The sequence below is a fragment of the Cyprinodon tularosa genome, unplaced genomic scaffold (genome assembly GCF_016077235.1).
Source record: "Cyprinodon tularosa strain WSP-4 unplaced genomic scaffold, ASM1607723v1 ctg31, whole genome shotgun sequence".
In the NCBI taxonomy this organism is placed as follows: Eukaryota; Metazoa; Chordata; class Actinopteri; order Cyprinodontiformes; family Cyprinodontidae; genus Cyprinodon; species Cyprinodon tularosa.
In genome coordinates this window covers 527,761-553,287 of record NW_024039019.1, presented here as the reverse complement: position 1 = coordinate 553,287, position 25,527 = coordinate 527,761, and the positions used below count along the sequence as shown (strand labels likewise).

The 25,527-nt window shown below is 38.3% G+C and overlaps 2 protein-coding genes and 1 long non-coding RNA gene across 6 annotated transcripts in view; all 3 read left to right on the top strand.

Moving 5' to 3' along the window:
• LOC119788072 overlaps window positions 1–17,698 on the top strand; it is a 22,650-nt gene extending 4,952 nt beyond the window's left edge. Inside the window, exons 4-5 of one of the 3 annotated variants that reach the window (XM_038292209.1) lie at window positions 3,110–3,568; window positions 17,307–17,698. In XM_038292209.1, coding sequence (XP_038148137.1) covers window positions 3,110–3,549 — 440 coding nt within the window. In that variant the 3' untranslated portion in view covers window positions 3,550–3,568; window positions 17,307–17,698. Of the gene's footprint in view, window positions 1–3,109; window positions 3,569–3,650; window positions 3,712–17,306 lie in introns of those variants that run through there. The other 2 variants (XM_038292211.1, XM_038292208.1) reach the window with 2 other exon arrangements.
• LOC119788074 lies at window positions 2,490–2,823 on the top strand. Its single transcript, XR_005281416.1, has 3 exons — window positions 2,490–2,562; window positions 2,638–2,690; window positions 2,760–2,823. It is a non-coding gene; the product is annotated as an uncharacterized LOC119788074 (long non-coding RNA).
• On the top strand, window positions 16,129–25,527 carry LOC119788070. 2 transcript variants are annotated; one of them, XM_038292204.1, is made up of 6 exons: window positions 16,129–16,201; window positions 16,281–16,333; window positions 16,404–16,670; window positions 16,761–17,010; window positions 25,148–25,368; window positions 25,465–25,527. In XM_038292204.1, the coding sequence occupies exons 1-5, from the start codon at window positions 16,176–16,178 to the stop codon at window positions 25,347–25,349; spliced, it is 798 nt and encodes a 265-aa protein (XP_038148132.1). In that variant the 5' UTR covers window positions 16,129–16,175; the 3' UTR covers window positions 25,350–25,368; window positions 25,465–25,527. The 2 variants fall into 2 exon arrangements, with proteins under 2 accessions (XP_038148132.1, XP_038148133.1); XM_038292205.1 differs by lacking the exons at window positions 25,148–25,368; window positions 25,465–25,527 and having other exon boundaries at window positions 16,764–17,225.

The following is a 25,527-nucleotide window of genomic DNA, read 5'->3' as shown; positions in this document are numbered from 1 at the left end:
GCATACGGCGGTAAAACCTGCCAAAGGGTAGACCTGGTCGAATTTACAGCCTAAACTCTTCCGGTCTCCTTATTTTCAAGGACTTCGAAGGATCCAGTCTAGGTAGACCGCGTCCTTGGAGGATCCGTCCTAGGTTTTCGAACAGAGCCACTGCGTGGTGCAGCACTAAGTCATTTTAGAAACTATCATGTTGGAAATATTGCAGAGAACTGAATAGCAAACACCAGAAAATGCCTTTGTGAACTTTCCACCAAATATGCTAGGTAAATTCTACGTAATTGTGATGAGTGAAAATGATAATTCAAGATATCTGAAAAAGTTCTTATAGGTTTTAAAAAATCTTCAAGATATCTCAAACTGTTAAGATATCTCCAAAGGAGTTTAAACAAATCAAAAATACAAGTCTAGATATCTATAAATTTAATTTGCCTTATCATTATAATGTCTTCAAGGTATCCACAATTTAATCCCCACTTGTCAAATCCTGCTTTAAGATATTTTATACATTCCAGAAATCCTGAATATCAAGGTAATTTGAGATATCTTGAATTTGATTTATGACCAGTCAGAACATAAAGCAAAGTATCTCAAATCTAATTTATGGCTAGTCATAATTCAATTGTTATCTGAAATACACCTTTCAGATTGTATTGTTTGCTGATGGCTTAAACTGGAGACCCCATACAAATGAATGGTAAATCTGACATCATTTAGACAAGTCAGAGTGAATTATAGATATCTGAAATTAGTATTTAAGTCTATAAATACAGATATTTTAATTAACTCATATGGCTAGTCAAAAACCAATTCAAGATATCTTGAATGTGTGGTAAACCTAATTTTATGATAAAATGGCCTGCTATACTGGTTGACGTTTCACTGTACATCAGATTGTAAAGGAAAGCTATCGTGCTTACACCTTCGAGCTTTCTTTCATGGATGAGATACTTTCAGGAGGAATAAGATGATAAAGATGTAACTGAAGAGGAAGATAGGGTGGAATTGAAGCCAAAAGATGATCCATCTTCAGATAAAGGACAAGAAGAGCAAAGCCCTGAAGCTGACGGAGAGATATTCTGTGTCAAAGAACTGCAAAATGTCAAATTTAGCCAGCAACAGCAACATCAAACATCATTTGGGTGATTCCAGGGCAAACAAGGTATTCATCTGCTCATGTCCAGGACATTTCATCCACCTTTCTCCTGTTTAGCACACCAGCCAACTGTTGGGCCATAAACAATGATCATTTTGGACATTGAGAACCAATGTCCATATGTCATTTTAACATGTTTATTGTAGCAGAGGGTGCAGTTCTGCTCCACAATGCTGATAATATGGTTTTCATCCATGTTTTCCCTTCCTCTTTGTATGTAGTAGTTTAGTTGAATTTTATGAGTTTTTAGTCAAGAGTTTTTAACTGAAATATGTTTGACTTGGAGCTGAATGAGTTTTGTTAGTAAACTTATATTTTGAACTGAAGTTGTCGAATTTATTCCATGTATGTGCAGAATTATCTGTTTGACCATGATTTAAGCTCGATTCAAGCTTTCATTTGTTGTTCTGACATACAGACAGTTGGGTGTGTATTCATAAACAATATATGACTGTCCAAATAATATCTTATTGATTAGATATTTACCACCCCTACAGGGGTGGGCAATAAATATATTAAGGTTGCACAACACGACGGGGGGAAAAAATCATCCTGGAAAATAAAAATTTGGAGAGTTCAAGAGAAGGAATACTTTTCAAGAGAAGGATATTCCTTGAGCAGTTGGGAAGGACATTGAAAGAAAGTAGGGCCTAACCTGCAAAGAATAATCTGTGGAAGCTGCATTTTAAGCAATAGTTTCCCACTGTGATGTTATCATGATAAGAACAGGCTGTGGCAGGCAATTTAGATATGTATTATTGTGACTGAGAAGGTATAATTGATATCTGAAATAAATGTTTTCGTCGTCAAAATGAACTTTTCAAACAAAATGAAATTCTACATATCAAAAAATAAACATTCTGGATGTCTATAAACACATTTAACATCTCTATATTCCTACCGTTACAGGTCGTAATTTGTATTGTTTTCATCAGATAGAAACATATTTTAGATGTTATAAATACATATTCAGTCAAGCTAATGAATGTCACTGCCACTTAAAATTTGTAAACACACTCCTAGATATCTTATTAGTATAATTTCATTTTTTTTACTATCTGAAAAGCAGTTCTTAGTTGCAAATATGTAATTTATAGAGTCTTTTATTTCTAGGAATGTGATTTTGACCGAGAAGAATTTTTTTTTAATGATCTGAAAATGGAACAACAGAGAGTAAATGGCCTGCCTAAAAATTGACTCAAGCACCTGTCTTCTCCTACGAAATCCCACCGGCAGCCTTATGAAATGGACCCCAGGTCTCCAATTGGAAGTCTCTCCTCACCAGCTGTGTGTTGTTAGCTTGTTAAGCTCTGATTGGTAGCAGTGATCTGAGTTCCATTTATAAACCCTCCTGCCCTCATTGTTTTACTGTTGGTCTTCAGTATGATGACTTTTCAGATCCTCCTGGGGTATGGCAATGAGTCTTTACTATTGGAGTCTATTTATTTTAAAATCTGTTTCTAATTTGTTTTTCTTGATTTCAGGGCTTCCCTTGTTGTCTTGCTGATTCTGGATGTCTGTGGTCTTCCTGTCAAAGGTGGAGTATTATTCTGATCTACTTGCAGTAAATCAGGTAGATGTTTAACAAATGTTTTCTGGAGTCTAGATCCAAGACCACAGCTCCAGGGAGGCAGTGGCATCAAAGCAGCATCTCAGGGAGTAGCGGCTCCAAGCTGACCATGTGTCCTTCAGCGCTCCTGCAGTAAAAACTCCAAGCCACCCTACCTTTGTGCAAACGCCAGCTGACTTTGTCAACGTGAACCCCATGGCTTGGTACAACCCAGCAGCTCCTGTTTATTATGGCTCCCAGATGCCAGCATATTATGTTGACTCTCCAGGCTGGAGCTGCTCAGTCTCCCCCCACAGGTAACCAGTCTGAAAAGATTCAGTGATGTGGCATAAATATCTTTTACATGTTTGAAGATAATTGAAGTTCCTCTTTCCACCTCCCATTAGCAGAATGGGTTGTTGCTCCTCCTTCCTTTGAGGATGCATCCACTGATGCTGAGGACATTGGTGCTGTTCTCCCACCTGCACAGCCTGTAAGACCTATCCTTCAGTCTGGGGAGACTTCCAACATCGTTAAAGAAGCTGAGCTTGGCCATTACCAGCGGGAGACGGAGGAGTCTGGCTACCCAGCTGTCCCTATAAACCCTGTCCTGGGTTGCTTGTTGCCTTATCCTTTTCCTTACAGGCTTCCTTACCCTGCTTTTGACTATAGGCTCCTGTTTGGTCAGTACCCTCCTGGCACCTACACTACCTTCAGCAGAAATCATGAGAGGGGCAGAGACTACTCTCAGTCCATTCATTATCTGAAGGAACATGGTCCTGATGCTCCAGAGAACCCCCAGAATCCTGGATCTGGGCAGCAGAAGTTTTTCCCAAGAACACAGTAGAAACCTGAATGGAGCCATGGTAGGTTAATGCTGACACTAGAAGAAGCAAAACCTCTTAACTATTAATGCATTAACTAACTAGAACTTTTTTCTCCCCCTAGATGAAGTGCAACAGCATTGAGAATCTTTTGGCAGTTTTTAAATAAATTTTTCAAAATCCCAGACTGTTATGAATTTCAATGCCTGAAGGTAGCAAATATTACTCATTGTGGTTGCATCAGATTATGGTGTGCACACAGGAATGCATCTAAAGGAACAAGGCTAAACCAACTTGACCCACTGAAAACTAAATGTTTAGTTGCAACAAGTGCCCCTGTATTTCTTGCTAAACTGCACTGTAATACCATGATGGTTGTGCTGGCAATGATGATCCACACCTTTCTTTCCATCAAGGTCCTGTATCTTGTTGGTCCTTGAGTGCTGAATCACTCAAAAATACAGCTGCAGAAAATAAAGTTGAACTGCTGGCGCATAATTGGAATGTTTATTGCAACATGACACCCAATAGGACTATCTGGATTAGGTGTGAGATTTGGTTTTTAGATTCTCAATTCAGTTTATAGTGCCAATTCTCAAGGCACTTTACAGTTCACCATATCATGCAGTCAAATGGGTTTAGCTTTCAGTCTAAGGAAAACCAGTTGATTGCAGTGACTTGAATGCAATTCCTCACATTAAGCATGGTTGTAGTGACAGAGGGAAAGCTCCAGCTTCAGAGGCTGACTGGGGTTCAAGGAGACAGAAGCAGAGATTCAAAAAGCAAATGTAAAAGGGGATACCGTCCAGGAAGACGAGCTCTGAGCCAGCTCCCATGTCAGAGGATGAAGAGAGCACATCCAGTCAGCCAGAGAAATGGAATTTAACAGAAAAATGATCTTGAACATCTATTAAAAAAAAAAGTTGATGGTGGCAGCACAGCTAATTCTCTCCAGGGTGATGTCACAGCCAAACAGGAACAGATGAGGCAAAGCTACTCTGAGAAAGGGGCATATGAGAGATTCAACTAACAAATTCTGCAGAGTGTGAATAGATGGAATGATGAAATAGGGGTCCCCATGTCCAGAAGTCTAAGCCTATAGCATAACTATACAGATGGCTCAGGATAACCTTGGCCCTCTAAAAGCTTTATCAAAAAGGAAAGTTTTACGTCTACGCTTAAAAGTAGACAGGGTGTCTGCCTCATGGACTAAAACTGGTAGTTTGTTCAACAGGAGGAGCCTGATAACAGATCTGCCTCCCATTCTACTTTTAGAAATTCTAGGAACCACTAGTAATCCTGCAGATTTGAGAGTGAAGTGCTCTGTTAGGGACATGAGGAACAATCAGATCTCTATAAGATGGAGCTTGGCCATTTAAGGCTTTATATGTGAGAAGGAAGATTTTAAATTCTATTCTGGATTTAACAGGATGCCAATGAAGAGAAACTAGATAGGAGAGATATGATCTCTCTTTTTAATTTTCATCAGAACTCTGGCTATGGAAAGCATTTTGGATCATCTTAAATAAACTGAATTGAATAGATTCTACAGGCGAGCCTGGCAGTTATTGTAAATTAGTCATACAGGGACCAAGGGAAATGGGCTTTTATGTGGATCATGCTCTTTAAAAACTGCAACTCGTTACATCAACTACAATTTTGTTTAACATAGAACACATTTTCCCTTACTGGCCACTAATAGGAAACCTCAGGTTGTGTTAGGGGCAATGCCGAAAGAAATGAGCGTAAAGCTTCATATAATTAAAACACAGCCTTATATCCTTCCAACTAAGCCTAGAAAACTCAAACATATATGAGTAGATAATGCTAAAACAATGACAAGTAACCCCATAAAACATGGTTATCCTGTACTGCAGTGGTTAGATGTGTGATTTAGCCATTTAGTTGATCTGCTATTGTTTGCCCTGTCCTTTGTTGGAATACGCAACATTGAATAATGGCGTTTATCAATATGTGTACTTGTGTGTGTTTGTGAAACGTCATCAGCCCAAGCACTGTTCGAATTCATAACAGAAGACCAAGAATGCACAATGTCCCCCTGATGTTATTCTTTTCCCTCCCTCTTTACCGAGCATGCATCAGAGCATATTTGGGCCGTGTCCGAGCATCTACCCTAATCACTATACAGGGCACTATATAGTCCAAGCTCTATATAGTGATCAAGTGGTTAGGGCTTGTGGTCAAAAGTGAAAGTTTATCTTGAATATCCTTGTGATTTTTAATTTGATTTATGGCCAGTCAGAATATATGGATTTCTCTAATCTAATTTATGACTAATCATAATTCAATTGTTATCTGAAATATCCCTTTTCAGATAGTAATGTTTTGCTGATAGTTTAAACTGGAGACCCCATACAGATGAATGGTAAATCTGAAGTCATTTAGTCTAGTTGGAATTGAATTAGAGATGTCTGAAAGTAGTATTTGGCCTAGTCTAAATATGAATACAGATTTCTTAACTATTATGTCTAGTAAAAAAACGATTCGGGTATCTTGAATGTTTGGTGAAGCTATTTTTATGATAAAACGGCTTGCCATACTGATTGATGCTTCACTGTCCATCAGATTGTAATGGAAAACTTTAGTGCTTACACCTTCAAGCTTTCTTTCATGTAGGAGATATTTAACAGGAGGACTTAGATAATGAAGATGTAGCTGAAGAGGAAGATAGGGTGGAATGCAACCCAGAAGATGATCCATCTTCAGATAAAGAACAAGAAGAGAAAAGCCCTGAAGCTGACGGAGAAACATTCTGCATCAAAGAACTGCAAAGTTCCGCGGTCCTCATCAAATTTAGCCAGCAATAGCAGCATCAAACATCATTTGGGTGATTCCAGGGCAAACAAGGTATTCAGCTGCTCATGTCCAGGACATTTCATCCACCTTTCTCCTGTTTATCACACCAGCCAACTGTTGGGCCATAAGCAATAATAATTTTGTACATTGAGAACCAATTTCTATGTGTCATCCTAACATGTTTATTGTAGTAGAGGGTGCAGTTCTGCTCCACAATGCTGATGATATGGTTTTCAACAATGTTTTCTCTTCCTCTTTGTACACAGGAGTCAAGTTTCATGAGCTTTTAGTCAAGAGTTTTTAACTGAAATATGTGACTTAGAGCTGAATGATATTTGTTAATAAATTCTTAGATTCTGAACAAAAGTTGTGTAGAATTTATTCCATTTACAGTGGTGCCAAAAAAGTATTTAGTCAGCCACTGATTGTGCAAGTTCTCCTACTTAGAATAATGAGAGAGGTCTGTAATTTTCACATGTACACTTCAACTATAAGAGACAAAATGAGAAAAATAAATCCAGGAAATCACATTGTAAGATTTTTAGATGAGATTTGTAAATTATGGCGGAATATAATTATTTGGTCAGTAACTAAAGTTCCACTCAATACTTTGTAACATAACCGTTGTTGGCAATGACAGAGGTCAAATATTTCCTGTAAGTCTTCACTGGGGTAGCACACATCGTAGCTGGTATTTTGGCCCATTCCTGCATGCAGATCTCCTTTATAGCAGTTTTGTTTTGGGGACGTCACTGGGCAACATGGATTTTCAACTCCCTCCACAAATTTTCTATGGGGTCAAGGTCTGAAGACTGGCTATGCCACTCCAGGACCTTGAAATGCTTTTTAACGGAGCCAATCCTTTGTTGCCCTGGCGGTGTTTGGGATCATTGTCATGCTGGAAGATCCAGCCATGTTTAATCTTCAAGGCTCTCACTGATGGAAGGAGGTTTTGGCTTAACATCTCACCATACATGGCCATATTCCTTCTCCCTACAACATGGATCAGTTTTCCCTTTCCCTTTGCATAAAAACAGCCCCAAAGCATGATGTTTCCTTCCCAATGCTTCACAGTAGTCATGGTGTTCTTGGAATGCAACTCTACATTCTTCTCCCCCCAAACACAACGAGTTGGGTTTTTACCAAAAAGTTCTATTTTTTTTTCATCTGACCACATGATATTCTCCCAATCCTCTTCTGGATCATCTATATCCTCTCTGGCAAACTTCAGGCAGGCCTGGAGATGAACTGGCGTGAGCAGGGGGACACGTCTGGCACTGCAGGATTTGAGTCCCTTTCGGTCTAGTGTTTTACTTATGGTAACCTTTGTTATTTTGTTCCCAGCTCTCTGCAGGTCATTCATCAGGTCCCTCCCTGTAGTTCTGGAATTTTTCGCTCTCATGATCATTTCGACCCCACAGGATGAGATCTTGCGTGGAACCCTAGATCGATGGACATTATTAGTGGTCAGGTATGTCTTCCATTTTCTTACAATAGCTCCCACAGTTGATTTTTTTCACACCGAGCTTGCCTATTGCAGATTCACTCTTCGCAGCCTGGTGCGGGTCTACAATTTTCTTCCTGGTGTCCTTAAAAAGCTCTTCTGTCTTGGCCATGGTTGAGTTTGGAGTGTGACTGTTTGAGGCTGTGGACAGGTGTCTTTTATACAGATAACAGGTTCAAACAGGTGCCAATAATGCAGGTAACAAGTGGAGGACAGAAGAGCTTCTAAAAAAGTAGCTACAGGTCTGTAAGATACAGAAGTCTACTGGTTTGTGTGTGAAGAAATATTTATTTTCCTCCATGATATACAAATAAATTCTTTAAAAATCCTAAAATGTGATTTTTTTTTTCTTTCTCATTTCGTCTGATATTTGAAGTGTGCCTGTGATGAAAATTACAAACCTCTCTCTTTATTCTAGGTAGGAGAACTTGCACAATCAGTGGCTGACTAAATACTTTTTGGCCCCACTGTATGTGCAGGATTATCTGTTCAACCATGATTTGAGCTTGATTCACACTTTCATTTGTTGTTCACTCGGCCAGTTGGGTGTGTTCATAAACAATATCCGAATAATATCAGATTGGGAAATAAATATATTAAAATTGCACAACACCGTACAAATTTGGAGAGTTCAAGAGAAGGAATACTTTTCAAGAGAAGGATATTCCTTGAGCAGTTGGGAAGGACATTAATGGACAGTAGGGCCTAACCTGCCAAGAATAATCTGCAGCCATTGTGGAAGCTGTTAAAAAATATTCTCAACATTGTCCTGATCTACCTGAGGCTGCAGCTGTTTCAGTCAAAAAGAAAAATGTACCAGTTCTGCCCTGGAAGAAAAACTGCAGGACAAAGGTTGTGTCATTCACATGGAAGAAATACATCTGCAAAGCCCTTTCCCACCCTGTCCTACATGAGGTCAACAGTTGATGCTGAAAGCTGTTCACAAAAATTAAGCAACATTTTGTTGTATTATGAGAAAGTAATTTTATAATTTACTTCTAGAACATGTAAAAGAAAAGAATAATGTAAATATCAGAAGTAACAACGGTTTCTTTGTCGTAAAAAAAAGGATGATACCGTTCACTGTTCATCATCTTTGGTCTTTGCATCTTTATCTTACATGTAACTCAACACTCAACATGTTTTTTTTTTACTTTTGTCTATTTGAGTTTGAAGAAATCTAGTATAAAATGTTTAAAACAGCACACCATGTCAGTTAAAATAAATCAATGCAGGTCTGAAAAGAAGCTGTGAAAACCAAACGCAACAATTTCAGCTTCTCCTATTGGAAGTCTCTCTTCACCAGCTGTGTGTTGTTAGCTTGTTAAGCTCTGATTGGTAGCAGTGATCTGAGTTCCATTTATAAACCCTCCTGCCCTCATTGTTTTACTGTTGGTCTTCAGTATGATGACTTTTCAGATCCTCCTGGGGTATGGCAATGAGTCTTTAGGATTGTTTTCTATTTATTTTAAAATCAGTTTCTAATTTGTTTTTCTTGATTTCAGGGCTTCCCTTGTTGTCTTGCTGATTCTGGATGTCTGTGGTCTTCCTGTCAAAGGTGAAGTATTATTCTGATCTACTTCAGTAAATTCAGGTAGATGTTTAACAAATGTTATCTGGAGTCTAGATCCAAGACCACAGCTCCAGGGAGGCAGTGGCATCAAAGCAGCATCTCAGGGAGTAGCGGCTCCTTTCCAAGCTGACCATGTGTCCTTCAGTGCTCCTGCAGTAAAAACTCCAAGCCACCCTACCTTTGTGCAAACGCCAGCTGACTTTGTCAACGTGAACCCCATGGCTTGGTACAACCCAGCAGCTCCTGTTTATTATGGCTCCCAGATGCCAGCATATTATACTGACTCTCAACGGGCTGGAGCTGCTCAGTCTCCCCCCACAGGTAACCAGTCTCAAATGATTCATTGACATGGCATAAATATCTTTTACATGTTTGAAGAAAACCAATGTTCCTCTCATCTCCCTCCATTAGCAGAATGGGTTGTTGCTCCTCCTTCTTTTGAGGATTCATCAACTGATGCTGAGGACATTGGTGCTGTTCTCCCACCTGCACAGCCTGTAGGACCTATCCTTCAGTCTGGGGAGACTTCCAACATCGTTAAAGAAGCTGAGCTTGGCCATTACCAGCGGGAGACAGAGGAGTCTGGCTACCCAGCTGTCCCTATAAACCCTGTCCTGGGTGGCTTGTTGCCTTATCCTTTTCCCTACCCTCTTCCTTACAGGCTTCCTTACCCTGCTTTTGACTATAGGCTCCTGTTTGGTCAGTACCCTCCTGGCACCTACTCTACCTTCAGCAGAAATCATGAGAGGGGCAGAGACTACTCTCAGTCCATTCATTATCTGAAGGAACATGGTCCTGATGCTCCAGAGAACCCCCAGAATCCTGGATCTGGGCAGCACAAGTTATTCCAAAGAACACAGTAGCTACCTGAATGGAGCCAAGGTAGGTTGATACTGACACTAGAAAATACTAAACATCTTGGCTAATACTGCATTAACTTTTGTTTTTTCCCTCCCTAGATGAAGTGCACCAGTATTGAGAATCTTTTGGCAGTTTGAAAATAAACTTTCAAAATCCCAGACCGCTATGAATATCAATGCCTGAATGTAGCAAATATTGCCCATTGTGGTTTCATCAGATCACGATGTGCAAAGTCACAGGACTTCATGTAACTGGGCAAGACTAAACTAACTTGCATACTTCTAATTGGCATGTGTACCTGTCTAGGCATCTGAGAAGGACCACTTTTCCAATTTCACCATCACAATAAGGACATTTTGTTGGTCCTCGCAACGTATTTTGCTGATGTCACATTTAAAGGGTTTATAATCAATTGAAGTCAAGCCATGGTCTTCAGTACATACAGCAAAAAGTGTGAAATGTCTGGTCAAACCAATTTTCCATCAGATCACTCTTGATAAATGCAATATGTGAATCATACAGGACCCTGGTTACTTGGTTTTGACATCTTTAATTGTGGTCATGATCTTCACTCTTTATAAACTACTACCTATGATTTAAACAAGTGTATAGTATCTGCACATTAAAATGTTGCCTTTACTGTCCCCTAATGAGGAAATCGGGTGTATTCAAAGCAATAAATGAGCATAAAGGTTCACAAATCAAAACACAGAAGTAATCAACTACAAATTTAAGAATTGATCAAAACAAGGAATGACATGTTTAAACGGTTGTATAGCAAGAGGAACCAAACCCAGAGAAATGTTTTGAACATGTGTTTATCAAGATACACTTAAACAACAGATGCAGCAGCATAGTGTGGCTTCAATGGCAGCATCAATATTAAGCTTCTTGAAAAACTGCAATTATAACAAAATCTGCTGTATTAAGAGACTGAATTAAGCCTGGATAACCCAAACATGAGTGGATGATGCTGAAACAATGAAAATCCTATGAAAGATGACAATGATGTCCCTGGTTAAGAAAAGTGGTTTTCAGTGGTGTCAAAAATACACTTGAGTATAAGTATAGATACTGCAGTTTAAAAACACAAAGTTGAAGTATCAACTTGATCTCTTTACTCAAGAGAAAAAGTGTGCTTCAAAAAACTAAAGTGTAAAGTAACCTTAAACAGCCAGATGTCACTATATCAATTGTAAAGCTCAATTTTTCGACTATTTCGAAAATTTCTTTGAAATAAGTTAAAGGATGAGGGAGGTCTTGTTGGTCTCCATCTCCCGATACGCCTTTACCTGTGGCCAACCTTTCAGACATTTTGACATCTCAATCCTACATTGTAGCATGGCATAGACAATTCACGCTTGCAAATTAAAGAACGCCCCCTTGCTTATGATTTCCTTTAGCTAACCAATAAGTGTTTGCGTCATATGACTCATCCAATCACACTAGTTTTCACTATATGTGGATGGTGCCAATGATCTGCATTGGATGGCGCAAAAGATGTGAAATAAATATGAACATAAAACCGAAGCCAAGAGTAACAAGTAACTTTTATTTTAAAAATGTAAGTAACAGAAATGACATTTTTGTGTGAAAATGTAATGAGAAGTAGGAAGAAAAATAAGTGATGGAGTAAAGTATAAATACCTGAAAAGTGTACAGTAACAAAGTATTTGTACTTCGTTACTTGACACCTCTGGTCGTCATTACATGAGGGCAACATGAATTCAATTCAATTCAATTCAGTTTATTTATATAGCGCCAAATTCACAACACATGTCATCTCAAGGCACTTTACAGTTCAACCAGATCATACAGTCAAATTGATACAAAGTTTTCTATCTATGACCTTAGTCATATTGGGACTAGAGCCTTTTTTTCAGAAAACTAAAAACAAATGTGCTGAAGCTCTCCCTTATAAAATCTAAAACATATTAAGGTGTTAACATTGCATGTGTCACTCACAGTTCAAATAACTAAAAAAATAAGGTATTGGGATTCAGCAACAGCGGAAGTCTCCAGATCGATTTGAGGTATTTGGATTCAACCTTAATAATGCATTCACAGCGAACAAGGCGTCCATGGTAAGTACAGTGGATTTGCATAGTATCCCTGTGTGAAGTGGTGAAACGTCCAACTGTGACTTCCACTCAGTGAGAACGGTCACCGCTCCGCCCTCAACCATGCTGCTTGACAGGACTGAGATGTTTCAAACAGTAGCACCGCATGAAGAGAGCGGTGACGGCTGAAGTTGAAATATCTGAGCTTTTCTGTGAAATAATAGCTGACCTACAGCACAGAACCGAGCCAACAGCGGCATCTCCCAAGGGGTCCGTTTAACAAAGCAGATTTACAGATAACTCCACATTTTTAAAACTTAAAATCAGGGAAACTCTGAGTTTTCTGTTTCACAAAGAGAGTTAACTATGCCATTGTTACCGTAGTAACATTCTCTCCGGGACTAATCTGGTCGGGAGCAGGTTTTCTTCAGTAAACTCAGTGTCCTCTATCTCCACCCTCCAAAGCCAAAAACTGTGTTTTATTTCCTGATTTAATCAGCAGAGTTCTGTTGTAGTTTTGTGAATGAAAAGAAAATAATTCACTATGTCCATTAGACACATTAGGTGTTAAAAATAAAAACATATCACGTCCTTTTGACGAGCATCCAATTAAAGAATGAACGGCATTAATTCACAGAGAATAAAATATTAATAGGGAGAGGGTTTTCAGAACATGTATAGATGTCCTTTTACAATCAGTTATCTTTATGAGCTCTACCGTTTAACCTCAAAGTCCATCACATACATCCACAACCTCATCCGTCCTCACACGCATTCATAGTGATTAATATCAGTGAAAACACGATGATGTGTTATAGCAGCATTATAAAAATGACTGCATAATCAGACAGCCGTTCATTTACTGTGTAATGGAAGACAGATTAAAATGAGGAACCCAGTGAGATGATGCACAGGTCCTTCCTGTTTGAACAACTTTTTTATACTACTGCCAGGTGACTGCACCTAAATAGATCCATTATTCAGTACCAGTCAGACAAATTAGTCTCCCTGGTAATTAATTTATTGATGAATTAATTGATTGACTTGATTGATCTAACAGTGGAGAAATTAAATCATTACATCAGCTCAAATAGTCAAAAGAGAAGAAGAAGGTGCCAAAGGAATAAAAGAGGCACATGCGATATAGACAGTATATACAGAGCATCTAGAAATGAGAGCTTTTTTAAACTGTTTTTTATTAATAATTTTTTATAGCAGGATTATTATAAAGGGTTCTTGCATAGGGTGTTTACATGGGTATTTATATAGATGGATATTTATATATATAGTTATTGCACTGGGTGTCAAATATAGAGAAACAGGTTATTGCACACGGTATCAAATAGTAATTGCACATTATAATTGCACAAGTTATTGCCATTGTAGTGTTGCATTGTATAGTCTGTTTGCAGCAGGGATGAATGACCTGTGGTAGCGCTTCTTTTTATAAACAGGGTGTAAAAGTCTTTCACTAAAGGAGCTGCTCAGCTCCTCTACAGTCTGGTGTAGAAGGTGGAAGGTGTTGTTCATAATGGATGTAAGCTTGGACAGCACCCTCCTCTCAGCCACTTCCTCCACTAGTCCAGAGTGCAGCCTAGGAAAAGAAACGGCATTTCTCACCAGTTTGTTCAGTCTCTTTCTGTCCCACTCTGCACTGCTAGTGGCCAAGCAGACAACAGCATAGAGGAACGCTGATGCCACCGCAGAGTCGTAGAAGGTTTTAAGCAGAGGTCTGCTCATGCACCTCAAAGGACCTCAGCATCCTCAGGAGGTCCTGGCCCTTCTTATACAGGGCGTCAGTGTCAGTGTTGTTTTTGAAAGCCATCTTAGATTTAGTCTTAGTCATCAGGACGAAAACTATTATTAGTCTTAGTCGCATTTTAGTCATTACGATATGTGATAGTTTTAAGTCGGTTTTAGTAGACTAAAACTCAAAACGTTTTAGTCAGTTTTATGTTGCAAAAACAAGTAAATCTTTACAATTTTGAATAAAAAACAGATTCTTTACCAGACTGACAGCTCTTGCCTAGATACTACCATAGCTGAGTATAGAATGTTGCCGTGCAGTTCATCATAGCTGTTGGGCAGAAAACTTTGATTTATAGAATTCAAATCAACTTTTTTTTATGAATTAATGCACTACTTTATAAAGTGTCTCACAAAAGTTGTGAAAATGGCAGATCTAGTTCAACATATCATATTGGTTAATATAGCAGACAGACAAGCTAACAAAATGTACAATGAAGCAAAACACTTCCTGATCTACTATTAATTCTGCATTACACACAGATCAATAAAATCTTCATTGCTCCAAAAAAGCAAAGAACAAAAGCATTCTTCTTACTACTTTGGCAATTTTGGCTTTATCTCTGAGAATTTTCCCCTTAGTTACCGCTGTTCAGGGGTCAACATAGATTTAAATTCAAAGGGTTTTGATATAAACAATTACAGAGAGAACCTACATAATTGCCTTATAATTCCATGCCAATCCAGACCAAAACTGAATGACTAAAATGTTGACATATTCAAAGGAAACATTGAATTTTTTTTAATGACAAAACAAGGAAAAATTGACATATTTAAATAGATAGAAATGAGAATAATGAGAGAGAAGTATTCAAAGATCTATGTACATTCTCATCTGGCTGTTTATCCAAAAATAAACAGAATGTAACGAAATATTTTATTTGGATATAATTTAGGGATTGCTTTTGGTAGAAATTAAAGAATATTTAGTATCAACTCTTGTGAGCTGGAAGAAATAAAATATTGATAGTAAAGGGATTTGTTACACTTGGCAGAGGACGATCAGCCCCATATAGTTTACTAAGTAGTGAGAGCAGGAAAAGCCATAATGCTAAGAGCAAAAAATCAGTGTGGAGCATGAAGCACAGACTCGGAGTTCTGCACCATATTAAGCTTGTCAGTTTTCGTTATCGTCATGAAAAAAACGAGCATCAATTAAATGATTTTGTCATCCTCATCACTGACGAAAACAACTCTGGTTATGAGTCCAGTCCAGTTTATTATTGACTTGAACACCCAGGTTTTTGAAGCTCTCCACAGTTTCTATCTCCCTCCCCTGGACTTTCACCGGGGAGTGAGGCGGGGCTCTTCTCCTGAAGTCGACCACCATCTCTTTGGTGTTAAGACACAGGTGCCTCTTCTTACACCAGTCCAAAAAGTTCATGATGACCGATCAATACTCCAGCCCACATTAATGTTATCGTGACTAGAACAGGCTGTGGCAGGCATTTTAAATATTTTTTATTGTGACTGAGAAGGTATAATTGATATCTGAAATAAAAGTTTTCCTCGTCAAAATTAACTTTTCAAACAAAATGAAATTCTACATATCGAAAATAAACATTCTGGATGTCTAGAAACGCATTTAACATCTCCATATTCCTACAAATACTGTTCATTTTTGTATTGTTTTCATCAGTTAGAAACATATTTCAGATGTTATAAATACATATTCAGCCAAGCTAATGAATGTCACTGCCACTTAAAATGTGTAAACACTTCTAGATATCTTATTAGTATAATTTCAGTTTTAACTATCTGAAAAGCAGTTCTTAGTGGCAAAAATGTTGTTTATAGAATCTTTTATTCCTAGGAATGTGATTTTGACCAAGAAGAATTTTATTTTAGTGATCTACAAATGGAACAACAGAGACTAAATGGCCTTATGAAACGGACCCCAGGTCTTCTATTGGAAGTCTCTCTTCACCAGCTGTGTGTTGTTAGCTTGTTAAGCTCTGATTGGTAGCAGTGATCTGAGTTCCATTTATAAACCCTCCTGCCCTCATTGTTTTACTGTTGGTCTTCAGTATGATGACTTTTCAGATCCTCCTGGGGTATGGCAAAGAGTCTTTACTATTGGAGTCTATTTATTTTAAAATCTGTTTTTAATTTGTTTGTTTTTCTTGATTTCAGGGCTTCCCTTGTTGTCTTGCTGATTCTGGATGTCTGTGGTCTTCCTGTCAAAGGTGAAGTATTATTCTGATCTACTTGCAGTAAATTCAGGTAGATGTTTAACAAATGTTTTCTGGAGTCTAGATCCAAGACCACAGCTCCAGGGAGGCAGTGGCATCAAAGCAGCATCTCAGGGAGTAGCGGCTCCTTTCCAAGCTGACCATGTGTCCTTCAGCGCTCCTGCAGTAAAAACTCCAAGCCACCCTACCTCTGTGCAAACGCCAGCTGACTTTGTCAACGTGAACCCCATGGCTTGGTACAACCCAGCAGCTCCTGTTTATTATGGCTCCCAGATGCCTGCATATTATGTTGACTCTCAACAGGCTGGAGCTGCTCAGTCTCCCCCCACAGGTAACTAGTTTCAAATGATTCAGTGACATGGCATACATATCTTTTACATGTTTGAAGAAAACCAATGTTCCTCTTATCTCCCTCTATTAACAGAATGGGTTGTTGCTCCTCCTTCCTTTGAGGATGCATCCACTGATGCTGAGGACATTGGTGCTGTTCTCCCACCTGCACAGCCTGTAGGACCTATCCTTCAGTCTGGGGAGACTTCCAACATCGTTAAAGAAGCTGAGCTTGGCCATTACCAGCGGGAGACAGAGGAGTCTGGCTACCCAGCTGTCCCTATAAACCCTGTCCTGGGTGGCTTGTTGCCTTATCCTTTTCCCTACCCTCTTCCTTACAGGCTTCCTTACCCTGCTTTTGACTATAGGCTCCTGTTTGGTCAGTACCCTCCTGGCACCTACACTACCTTCAGCAGAAATCATGAGAGGGGCAGAGACTACTCTCAGTCCATTCATTATCTGAAGGAACATGGTCCTGATGCTCCAGAGAACCCCCAGAATCCTGGATCTGGGCAGCACAAGTTTTTCCAAAGAACATTGTAGAAACCTGAATGGAGCCAAGGTAGGTTAATACTGAAACCCACAGATTCAAAACCTCTTAACTAATACTGCACTAACTTTATTTTTTTCTCCTTAGATTAATTGCACCGGTCTTGACAGAACCCTTTGGAAATTTTAAAATAAACATTTCAAGTCCCAGACTTCTATGAATTTCAATGTCTGAATGTAGCAAATATTGCTCATTGTGGTTGCATCAGATTATGATTTGCACACATTCAAAATGCATGTAATGGAGCAAGACTAAACTTAGCCCACTGAAAACTAAATGATTAGTTGTAACAAATGCCCCTGTGTTGCTAGCTTATCTAAACTGGACTGAAAGCCATCCAGGATGGCTGTGACAGAAATGACGTTCCACACATTTCTCTCCATCCAGGTCCTCTAACTTGTAGGTCCCCTCTCGTGCTGAATCACTGATTTACAGCTGCAGAAATCGCTTTGAAATCAAATTGGTAGAGTCTAATTTGGATATTTATGGCAACATGGCACCCGAAAGGACTACCTGGATTAGCAAGTTGTCAAATTGTGTTATATTCTGCCTGTGATGTTGGTACTTATTGTAGATGAGTCGTACAGGGACCAATGCAACTTGGCTTTTATGTGGCTTATCTTTACAAAACTGCAACTCGTTACATAAACTACAATTTAGTTTAATATATAAATCATCCTTTCCTGGCCACTAATGGGAACACTGGGGTTGTTGAAGGCAATTGGCAAAAAGCTTCACACAAACCACAGCCTTCTATCCTTCCAACTAAGGCTAGAAAACTCAAACGTGTCTGAATTGATACTAAATCACTGACAAGTAACCCCATTAAAGATGGTTAACCTGTATTGCGGTGGTTTAGGCATTCAGTACATGTGCTGTCACACCATTTGTTGGAATAAACATGAAACGGTTTCTCAATGTGTACTTGTGCGTGCTAGTGAAACGTCGTCAGCCCCAGGACTGTTCCAGTCCCTTGACGTTATTCTTTTCTCTCTTTACTGGGTATGCATCTATGTGGGCTGTACAACAGTATGGTATAAAGATTAGAAGTCTTATGGGTTTTTTTTCTTTTTTTTTTTTTTTGTCTAGAAAAGCATTTAAAGACCAGAAAAAGTTCAAACTTTTTCTGCATCTAACCCCCCACATTACACAAGTTGCCAAACACAATCTGACATAAATACAAAATTGGCAGAGATCTCAAAGTTGTACTATGATTAAGGTGCACTTAATCAAAGTACGCCTAGTTGATACTTGCTGAAGCCATGAGGTATGGCAGGCCAATTTATCATAAAATTAACTTCTGACTATCAGTAATTTTAAGATATAAAAAAAGTTTTGACTAGAAGAAAAAACTAAATTTTGACTATGCTGAAGAGGAATTTAAAATATATGGAATTATGACTAGTGAAAATTAAAGATCTCCATTTACATTTTGGAGAGTCGAAATACATTTTGAGGAATCTCAAATGACGTAACCTGATTCGTCATTTAAAGTGACACACATCTGGAATTACAATCAAGATATCTCAAACGTAATTCAGATTAATCTGAATTACCAAATAACCCCCTTCTGCTGTCCCTAAACTGACCAAATAGTTGCCTGCAGAATTTTGGGCGGCAATGGTGCTAGCTTTTCTTTACAAAGTTGATTCAAAGTGCCATACTATAGAAAGAACTCGGCAGTATGGGATATGCAGAGAGCAAAAACTTTGTGAACTTGAAGACTGCTCCAGAAATATGCTGTGAATTGCAGCGAGGAAATTAGTCTGAGGCCGGATATTCAAGCTCCACAGAGTTAGTGGCACCTATCTCACAGTGCATGCGATTCAGAAGCTAATACTTCGGCCAGTTGCTCTCTATTGTGCCCTCTTCTCACAGGCAGGGTTTTTTTAGGGACCGTCTACAAATTTCCAAACGAAACACTCTTGAGAAAAAAAATAAATAAAAAATGGCTTGTCTTATGAACATGTGAAACAAATCAATGGTACTGGTAAATTTCAATTTTCTGCAATATGGAATCACTGCGTGGTGCAGCACTAAGTCATTTTAGAAACTGTCATGTTGGAAATATTGCAGAGAACTGAATAGCAAACACCAGAAAATGCCTTTGTGAACTTTCCACCAAATATGCTAGGTAAATTCTACGTAATTGTGATGAGTCAAAATGATAATTCAAGACATCTGAAATACAAAGTTCTTATAGGTTTTAAAAAATCTTCAAGATATCTCAAACTATTAAGATATCTCCAAAGGAGTTTAAACAAATCAAAATACAAGTCTAGATATCTATAAATTTAATTTGCCTAATCATTATAATGTCTTCAAGGTATCCACAATTGAATCCCCACTTGTCAAATCCTGCTTTAAGATATTTTATACATTCCAGAAATCCTGAATATCAAGGTAATTTGAGATATCTTGAATTTGATTTATGACCAGTCAGAACATAAAGCAAAATATCTCAAATCTAATTTATGGCTAGTCATAATTCAATTGTTATCTGAAATACACCTTTCAGATTGTATTGTTTGCTGATGGCTTAAACTGGAGACCCCATACAAATGAATGGTAAATCTGACATCATTTAGACAAGTCAGAGTGAATTATAGATATCTGAAATTAGTATTTAAGTCTACAGTATATATAAATACAGATATTTTAATTAACTCATATGGCTAGTCAAAAACCAATTCAAGATATCTTGAATGTGTGGTAAACCTAATTTTATGATAAAATGGCCTGCTATACTGGTTGACGTTTCACTGTACATCAGATTGTAAAGGAAAGCTATCGTGCTTACACCTTCAAGCTTTCTTTCATGGATGAGATACTTTCAGGAGGAATAAGATGATAAAGATGTAACTGAAGAGGAAGATAGGGTGGAATTCAAGCCAAAAGATGATCCATCTTCAGATAAAGGACAAGAAGAGCAAAGCCCTGAAGCTGACGGAGAGATATTCTGTGTCAAAGAACTGCAAAATGTCAAATTTAGCCAGCAACAGCAACATCAAACATCATTTGGGTGATTCCAGGGCAAACAAGGTATTCATCTGCTCATGTCCAGGACATTTCATCCACCTTTCTCCTGTTTAGCACACCAGCCAACTGTTGGGCCATAAGCAATGATCATTTTGGACATTGAGAACCAATGTCCATATGTCATTTTAACATGTTTATTGTAGCAGAGGGTGCAGTTCTGCTCCACAATGCTGATAATATGGTTTTCATCCATGTTTTCCCTTCCTCTTTGTATGTAGTAGTTTAATTGAATTTTATGAGTTTTTAGTCAAGAGTTTTTAACTTAAATATGTTTGACTTGGAGCTGAATGAGTTTTGTTAGTAAACTTATATTTTGAACTGATGTTGTGTCAAATTTATTCCATGTATTTGCAGAATTATCTGTTTGACCATGATTTAAGCTCGATTCAAGCTTTCATTTGTTGTTCTGACATACAGACAGTTGGGTGTGTATTCATAAACAATATATGACTGTCCAAATAATATCTTATTGATTAGATATTTACCACCCCTACAGGGGTGGGCAATAAATATATTAAGGTTGCACAACACGACGGGGGGAAAAAATCATCCTGGAAAATAAAAATTTGGAGAGTTCAAGAGAAGGAATACTTTTCAAGAGAAGGATATTCCTTGAGCAGTTGGGAAGGACATTGAAAGAAAGTAGGGCCTAACCTGCCAAGAATAATCTGTGGAAGCTGTTAAAAAACTCAACATTGTCCTGATCTACCTGAGGCTGCAGCTGTTTCAGTCAAAAAGAAAAATGTACCAGTTTTGCCCTGGAAGAAAGACTGCACACTGGAAAAACCTACAAATAAGTAAAATTTTCTTAAATTAAATGTATTTACCCTTTATATGAGTAGGTAAACGAGACAGTTTGCCAGTGGAATTAGTATTTTTACTCTTAAAACAAGATAATTAGATAACATATACTTGAAATAAAACAAAGCAATTGTGTTTTCTTATTTTAAGTGTAAATTGTCTCGTTCGATTGGCAAAATGTCTCTTTTACCTCCTCAAACCAAGAACAAATGCACTTATTTTGAGAAAAAAGAACTTATACAGATTTAGATTTTTCCCAGGGGGGCAGGACAAAGGTTGTGTCCCTCACATGGAAGGAATACATCTGCAAAGCCCGTTCCCACCCTGTCCTACATGAGGTCAACAGAGTTGATGCTGAAAGCTGTTCACAAAAATCAAGCAACATTTTGTTGTGTTATGAGAAAGTAATTTTATAATTTACTTCTAGAACATATAAAAGAAAAGAATAAACCAGGATTAACAACGGTTGCTTTGTCGTAAAAAAAGTATAATACGCTTTACTTTCATCTTTGATCTTTGCATCCTTATCTTTTTTTGAACTTTTCATTTTCAATAACAATTTTTATATCAACACATACATATGTCCACCCTTGTCACATCTCACAATTCACATCTTAATATCTGATTTTTAAAGAACCTTTTAGACCTTTTACTTACATCAGGCATACAGGCTGTCTATTCCAGCTCCGTTAACAGTTATCCAGGGGCTATTGATGGAAAAAATAACAAAAAGATCCTCCAAAAACGACAAATAAGATGCATTTCCTTCAGATAGACATTAGCCCAACTAAGAGAAACCCATATTCATTAACAACATCCATGGATTTATAAGTCATAATGATTACGGTGAAACGTACAACAGTAGGCACACTGGGAAAACAGATTAAAGTAATAAAAGCACATAATACAAGATAAAGTCAATAGATACACAATCTTATAAAAAAAAAAAAAAAAGACCAAAGAGGCGTCAAGGTCCCAATATGAATTTAGCTATAGATTTCCACTTAGTCTCCAGCTTAAATTGTAGTCTTGATGTTGTTTTTTCCATAATGTAGACTTTTCTAATTCTGATCGACTCTGTGATACTAGGAGGTTGTGGCCTTAACCATGCATATGTTATACACTTCTTCGCGATCAGGGGCATGACCCTAATCAAGTATTTATTGTCTTTATTGATCATGTCCATGGGAATTATTCCTAAAATATCTACAGATATATCCAGATCTAAATAAATGCCTAAAATATTTGTTATATCTGTTTGCACATTTTTCCAAAACTCGACCACCTTTGGACAATCCCAAAATATATGAGTAAAATCCCCCACCTTTCCACAGTTTCTCCAGCATAGCCAAGATGTCCCGCCATATTTAGATGTAATAATTGGAGAGCTAAAGTAACGCATCTTGACTTTCCAGTCAAATTCCCTCCATGTTGGGCTGTTGGTTAACTTGTGTCCAGAGCTAAATGTTTCTTCCCAGTCCTCATCTGCTATTATTATATTAGCCTCTATTCCCACTTCTCCTTGGTCCCCTTATTATTGATATTGGATTCATATTGTAGGCTTTTGTATAGTTTTGAGATCATGCCTTTTTTTGATTCACCTTTTGCTATTGATAATAGAATTTCTTCCGTCTTGGTCATATCTGTTGAGATTTTCTGCCATACACTATGATTCTGAAGGTAATGTCTGAGCTGCAGATATCTGTAAAAATAATTTTTTTGTAAGTCAAATTCCCGTTGAATTTGTTCAAAAGATTTCATTGTTGACCCTTTAAAAAGCTGTTCTATAAATACCAGTCCCCCTTTTGTCCATCTCTCAAACCCTGTGTCCATAGTAGCACGGATAAAGTCTGGAATCTTAGTTAATTTTTACAATTCTTGATATAGAGTCTGGAAAGTTACATTTTTTCTTTATTCTTGACCAAATATTAATTGTTTCCTTAATCCAGTAATTTTGAATCTTGGGATTTCTTTGAACCCGCTTTGTTGTGAAGGGCAGTGTATCTAGGGACAGATTTGGGCAGGCCCTTTGCTCCATATCTACCCATATTGTCTCTTGATCCTTTGCTAACCATAGGGCTATGGCTCTCAATTGAGCAGCCCAATAATAGTTCTTTAATTCCGGTAAACCTAGCCCTCCATTACTCTTTGGGGACTGGAGTATTTTAAGTTTAATTCCTGCTTTTTTATTTTGCCATACAAACCTTAATATTCTTTTATCCATCTCTTTAAAAAACGAGTTGGGGATGGAGATTGGTAGTGATTGGAATATAAACAGTAGTCTCGGTAAGATATTCATTCTGACTGTCTCTACCCTCCCCCCGAGGGTGAGTGGTAGAATCTCCCATCTTTCTAGGTCTTTTATAATTTCCTTCCTCAGCTTCTCATAATTTGTTTCAAATAACTGTGTAGTTTGGGGTGTAATAATTATACCCAATTATCTAAATCCTTTATTGGTCCATTTGAACTTTACTTTCTCTTTTAGTTGTGCTGGACATTCACCTGATAACATCATTGCTACCTGACCTTGGTGGCTCTGTTAACATTACGAAGTAAGTCATCTGCAAATAAAGATATTTTATGTTCTACCCCTCCCTCATCTCTTATTCCACAAATTTGTTTATTCTGTCTTATTGCTTCTGCTAATGGTTCTATATTAACCACGAATAGTAGTGGACTTAAACAGTCCCCCTGCCTAACTCCTCTCCTGAGATCAAAAAAATTCTGAGCAATATCCATTAATTCAAACTCGGGATTTTGGATTTTTATAGATTATTTTCACCCTTTCAGCAAATTGCTGTGAAAATCCAAATCCTGGCAATGTCTGGTATAGAAAACTGAGTTTTACCCTGTCAAAAGCCTTTTGGGCATTCAAACTAATCAGGAGGGAAGATTGCGGTTTAAGTTTTGTATGATATTACATTTAGTGTCCTTCTAATGGTGTTTGCTCCCTGCCTGCCTGGGATAACTCTGCATCCTTATCTTAACTCAACGCTTAACATGTTTTTGTTTATTTTTGTTTATTCAAGTTTGAAGAAATCTAGTATAAAATGTTTAAAACAGCACACCATGTCAGTTAAAGTAAATCAATGCAGGTCTGAAAAGAAGCCGTGAAAACCAAACACAACAATTTGAGCTTCTCCTATTGGAAGTCTCTCTTCACCAGCTGTGTGTTGTTAGCTTGTTAAGCTCTGATTGGTAGCAGTGATCTGAGTTCCATTTATAAACCCTCCAGCCCTCATTGTTTTACTGTTGGTCTTCAGTATGATGACTTTTCAGATCCTCCTGGGGTATGGCAACGAGTCTTTTACTATTGGAGTCTATTTATTTTAAAATCTGTTTCTAATTTGTTTTTTCTTGATTTCAGGGCTTCCCTTGTTGTCTTGCTGATTCTGGATGTCTGTGGTCTTCCTGTCAAAGGTGAAGTATTATTCTGATCTACTTGCAGTAAATACAGGTAGATGTTTAACAAATGTTATCTGGAGTCTAGATCCAAGACCACAGTTCCAGGGAGGCAGTGGCATCAAAGCAGCATCTCAGGGAGTAGCAGCTCCTTTCCAAGCTGACCATGTGTCCTTCAGCGCTCCTGCAGTAAAAACTCCAAGCCACCCTACCTTTGTGCAAACGCCAGCTGACTTTGTCAATGTGAACCCCATGGCTTGGTACAACCCAGCAGCTCCTGTTTATTATGGCTCCCAGATGCCAGCATATTATGTTGACTCTCAACAGGCTGGAGCTGCTCAGTCTCCCCCCACAGGTAACCAGTCTCAAATGATTCAGTGATGTGGCATAAATATCTTTTACATGTTTGAAGATAATTGAAGTTCCTCTTTCCATCTCCCTCCATTAGCAGAATGGGTTGTTGCTCCTCCTTCCTTTGAGGATGCATCCACTGATGCTGAGGACATTGGTGCTGTTCTCCCACCTGCACAGCCTGTAGGACCTATCCTTCAGTCTGGGGAGACTTCCAACATCGTTAAAGAAGCTGAGCTTGGCCATTACCAGCGGGAGACGGAGGAGTCTGGCTACCCAGCTGTCCCTATAAACCCTGTCCTGGGTGGCTTGTTGCCTTATCCTTTTCCTTACAGGCTTCCTTACCCTGCTTTTGACTATAGGCTCCTGTTTGGTCAGTACCCTCCTGGCACCTACTCTACCTTCAGCAGAAATCATGAGAGGGGCAGAGACTACTCTCAGTCCATTCATTATCTGAAGGAACATGGTCCTGATGCTCCAGAGAACCCCCAGAATCCTGGATCTGGGCAGCACAAGTTGTTCCAAAGAACACAGTAGAAACCTAAAGGGAGCCAAGGTGGGTTGATACTGACACTAGAAAATACTAAAAATCTTTACTAATACTGCCCTAACTTTTCTTTTTTTTTTTCTTTTTTTTTTTTTTCCTCCCCAGTTGAAGTGTACCAGTTTAGTGTTTTTAGCAGTTATAAAATAAAAATCTTCACAAATCTCATAT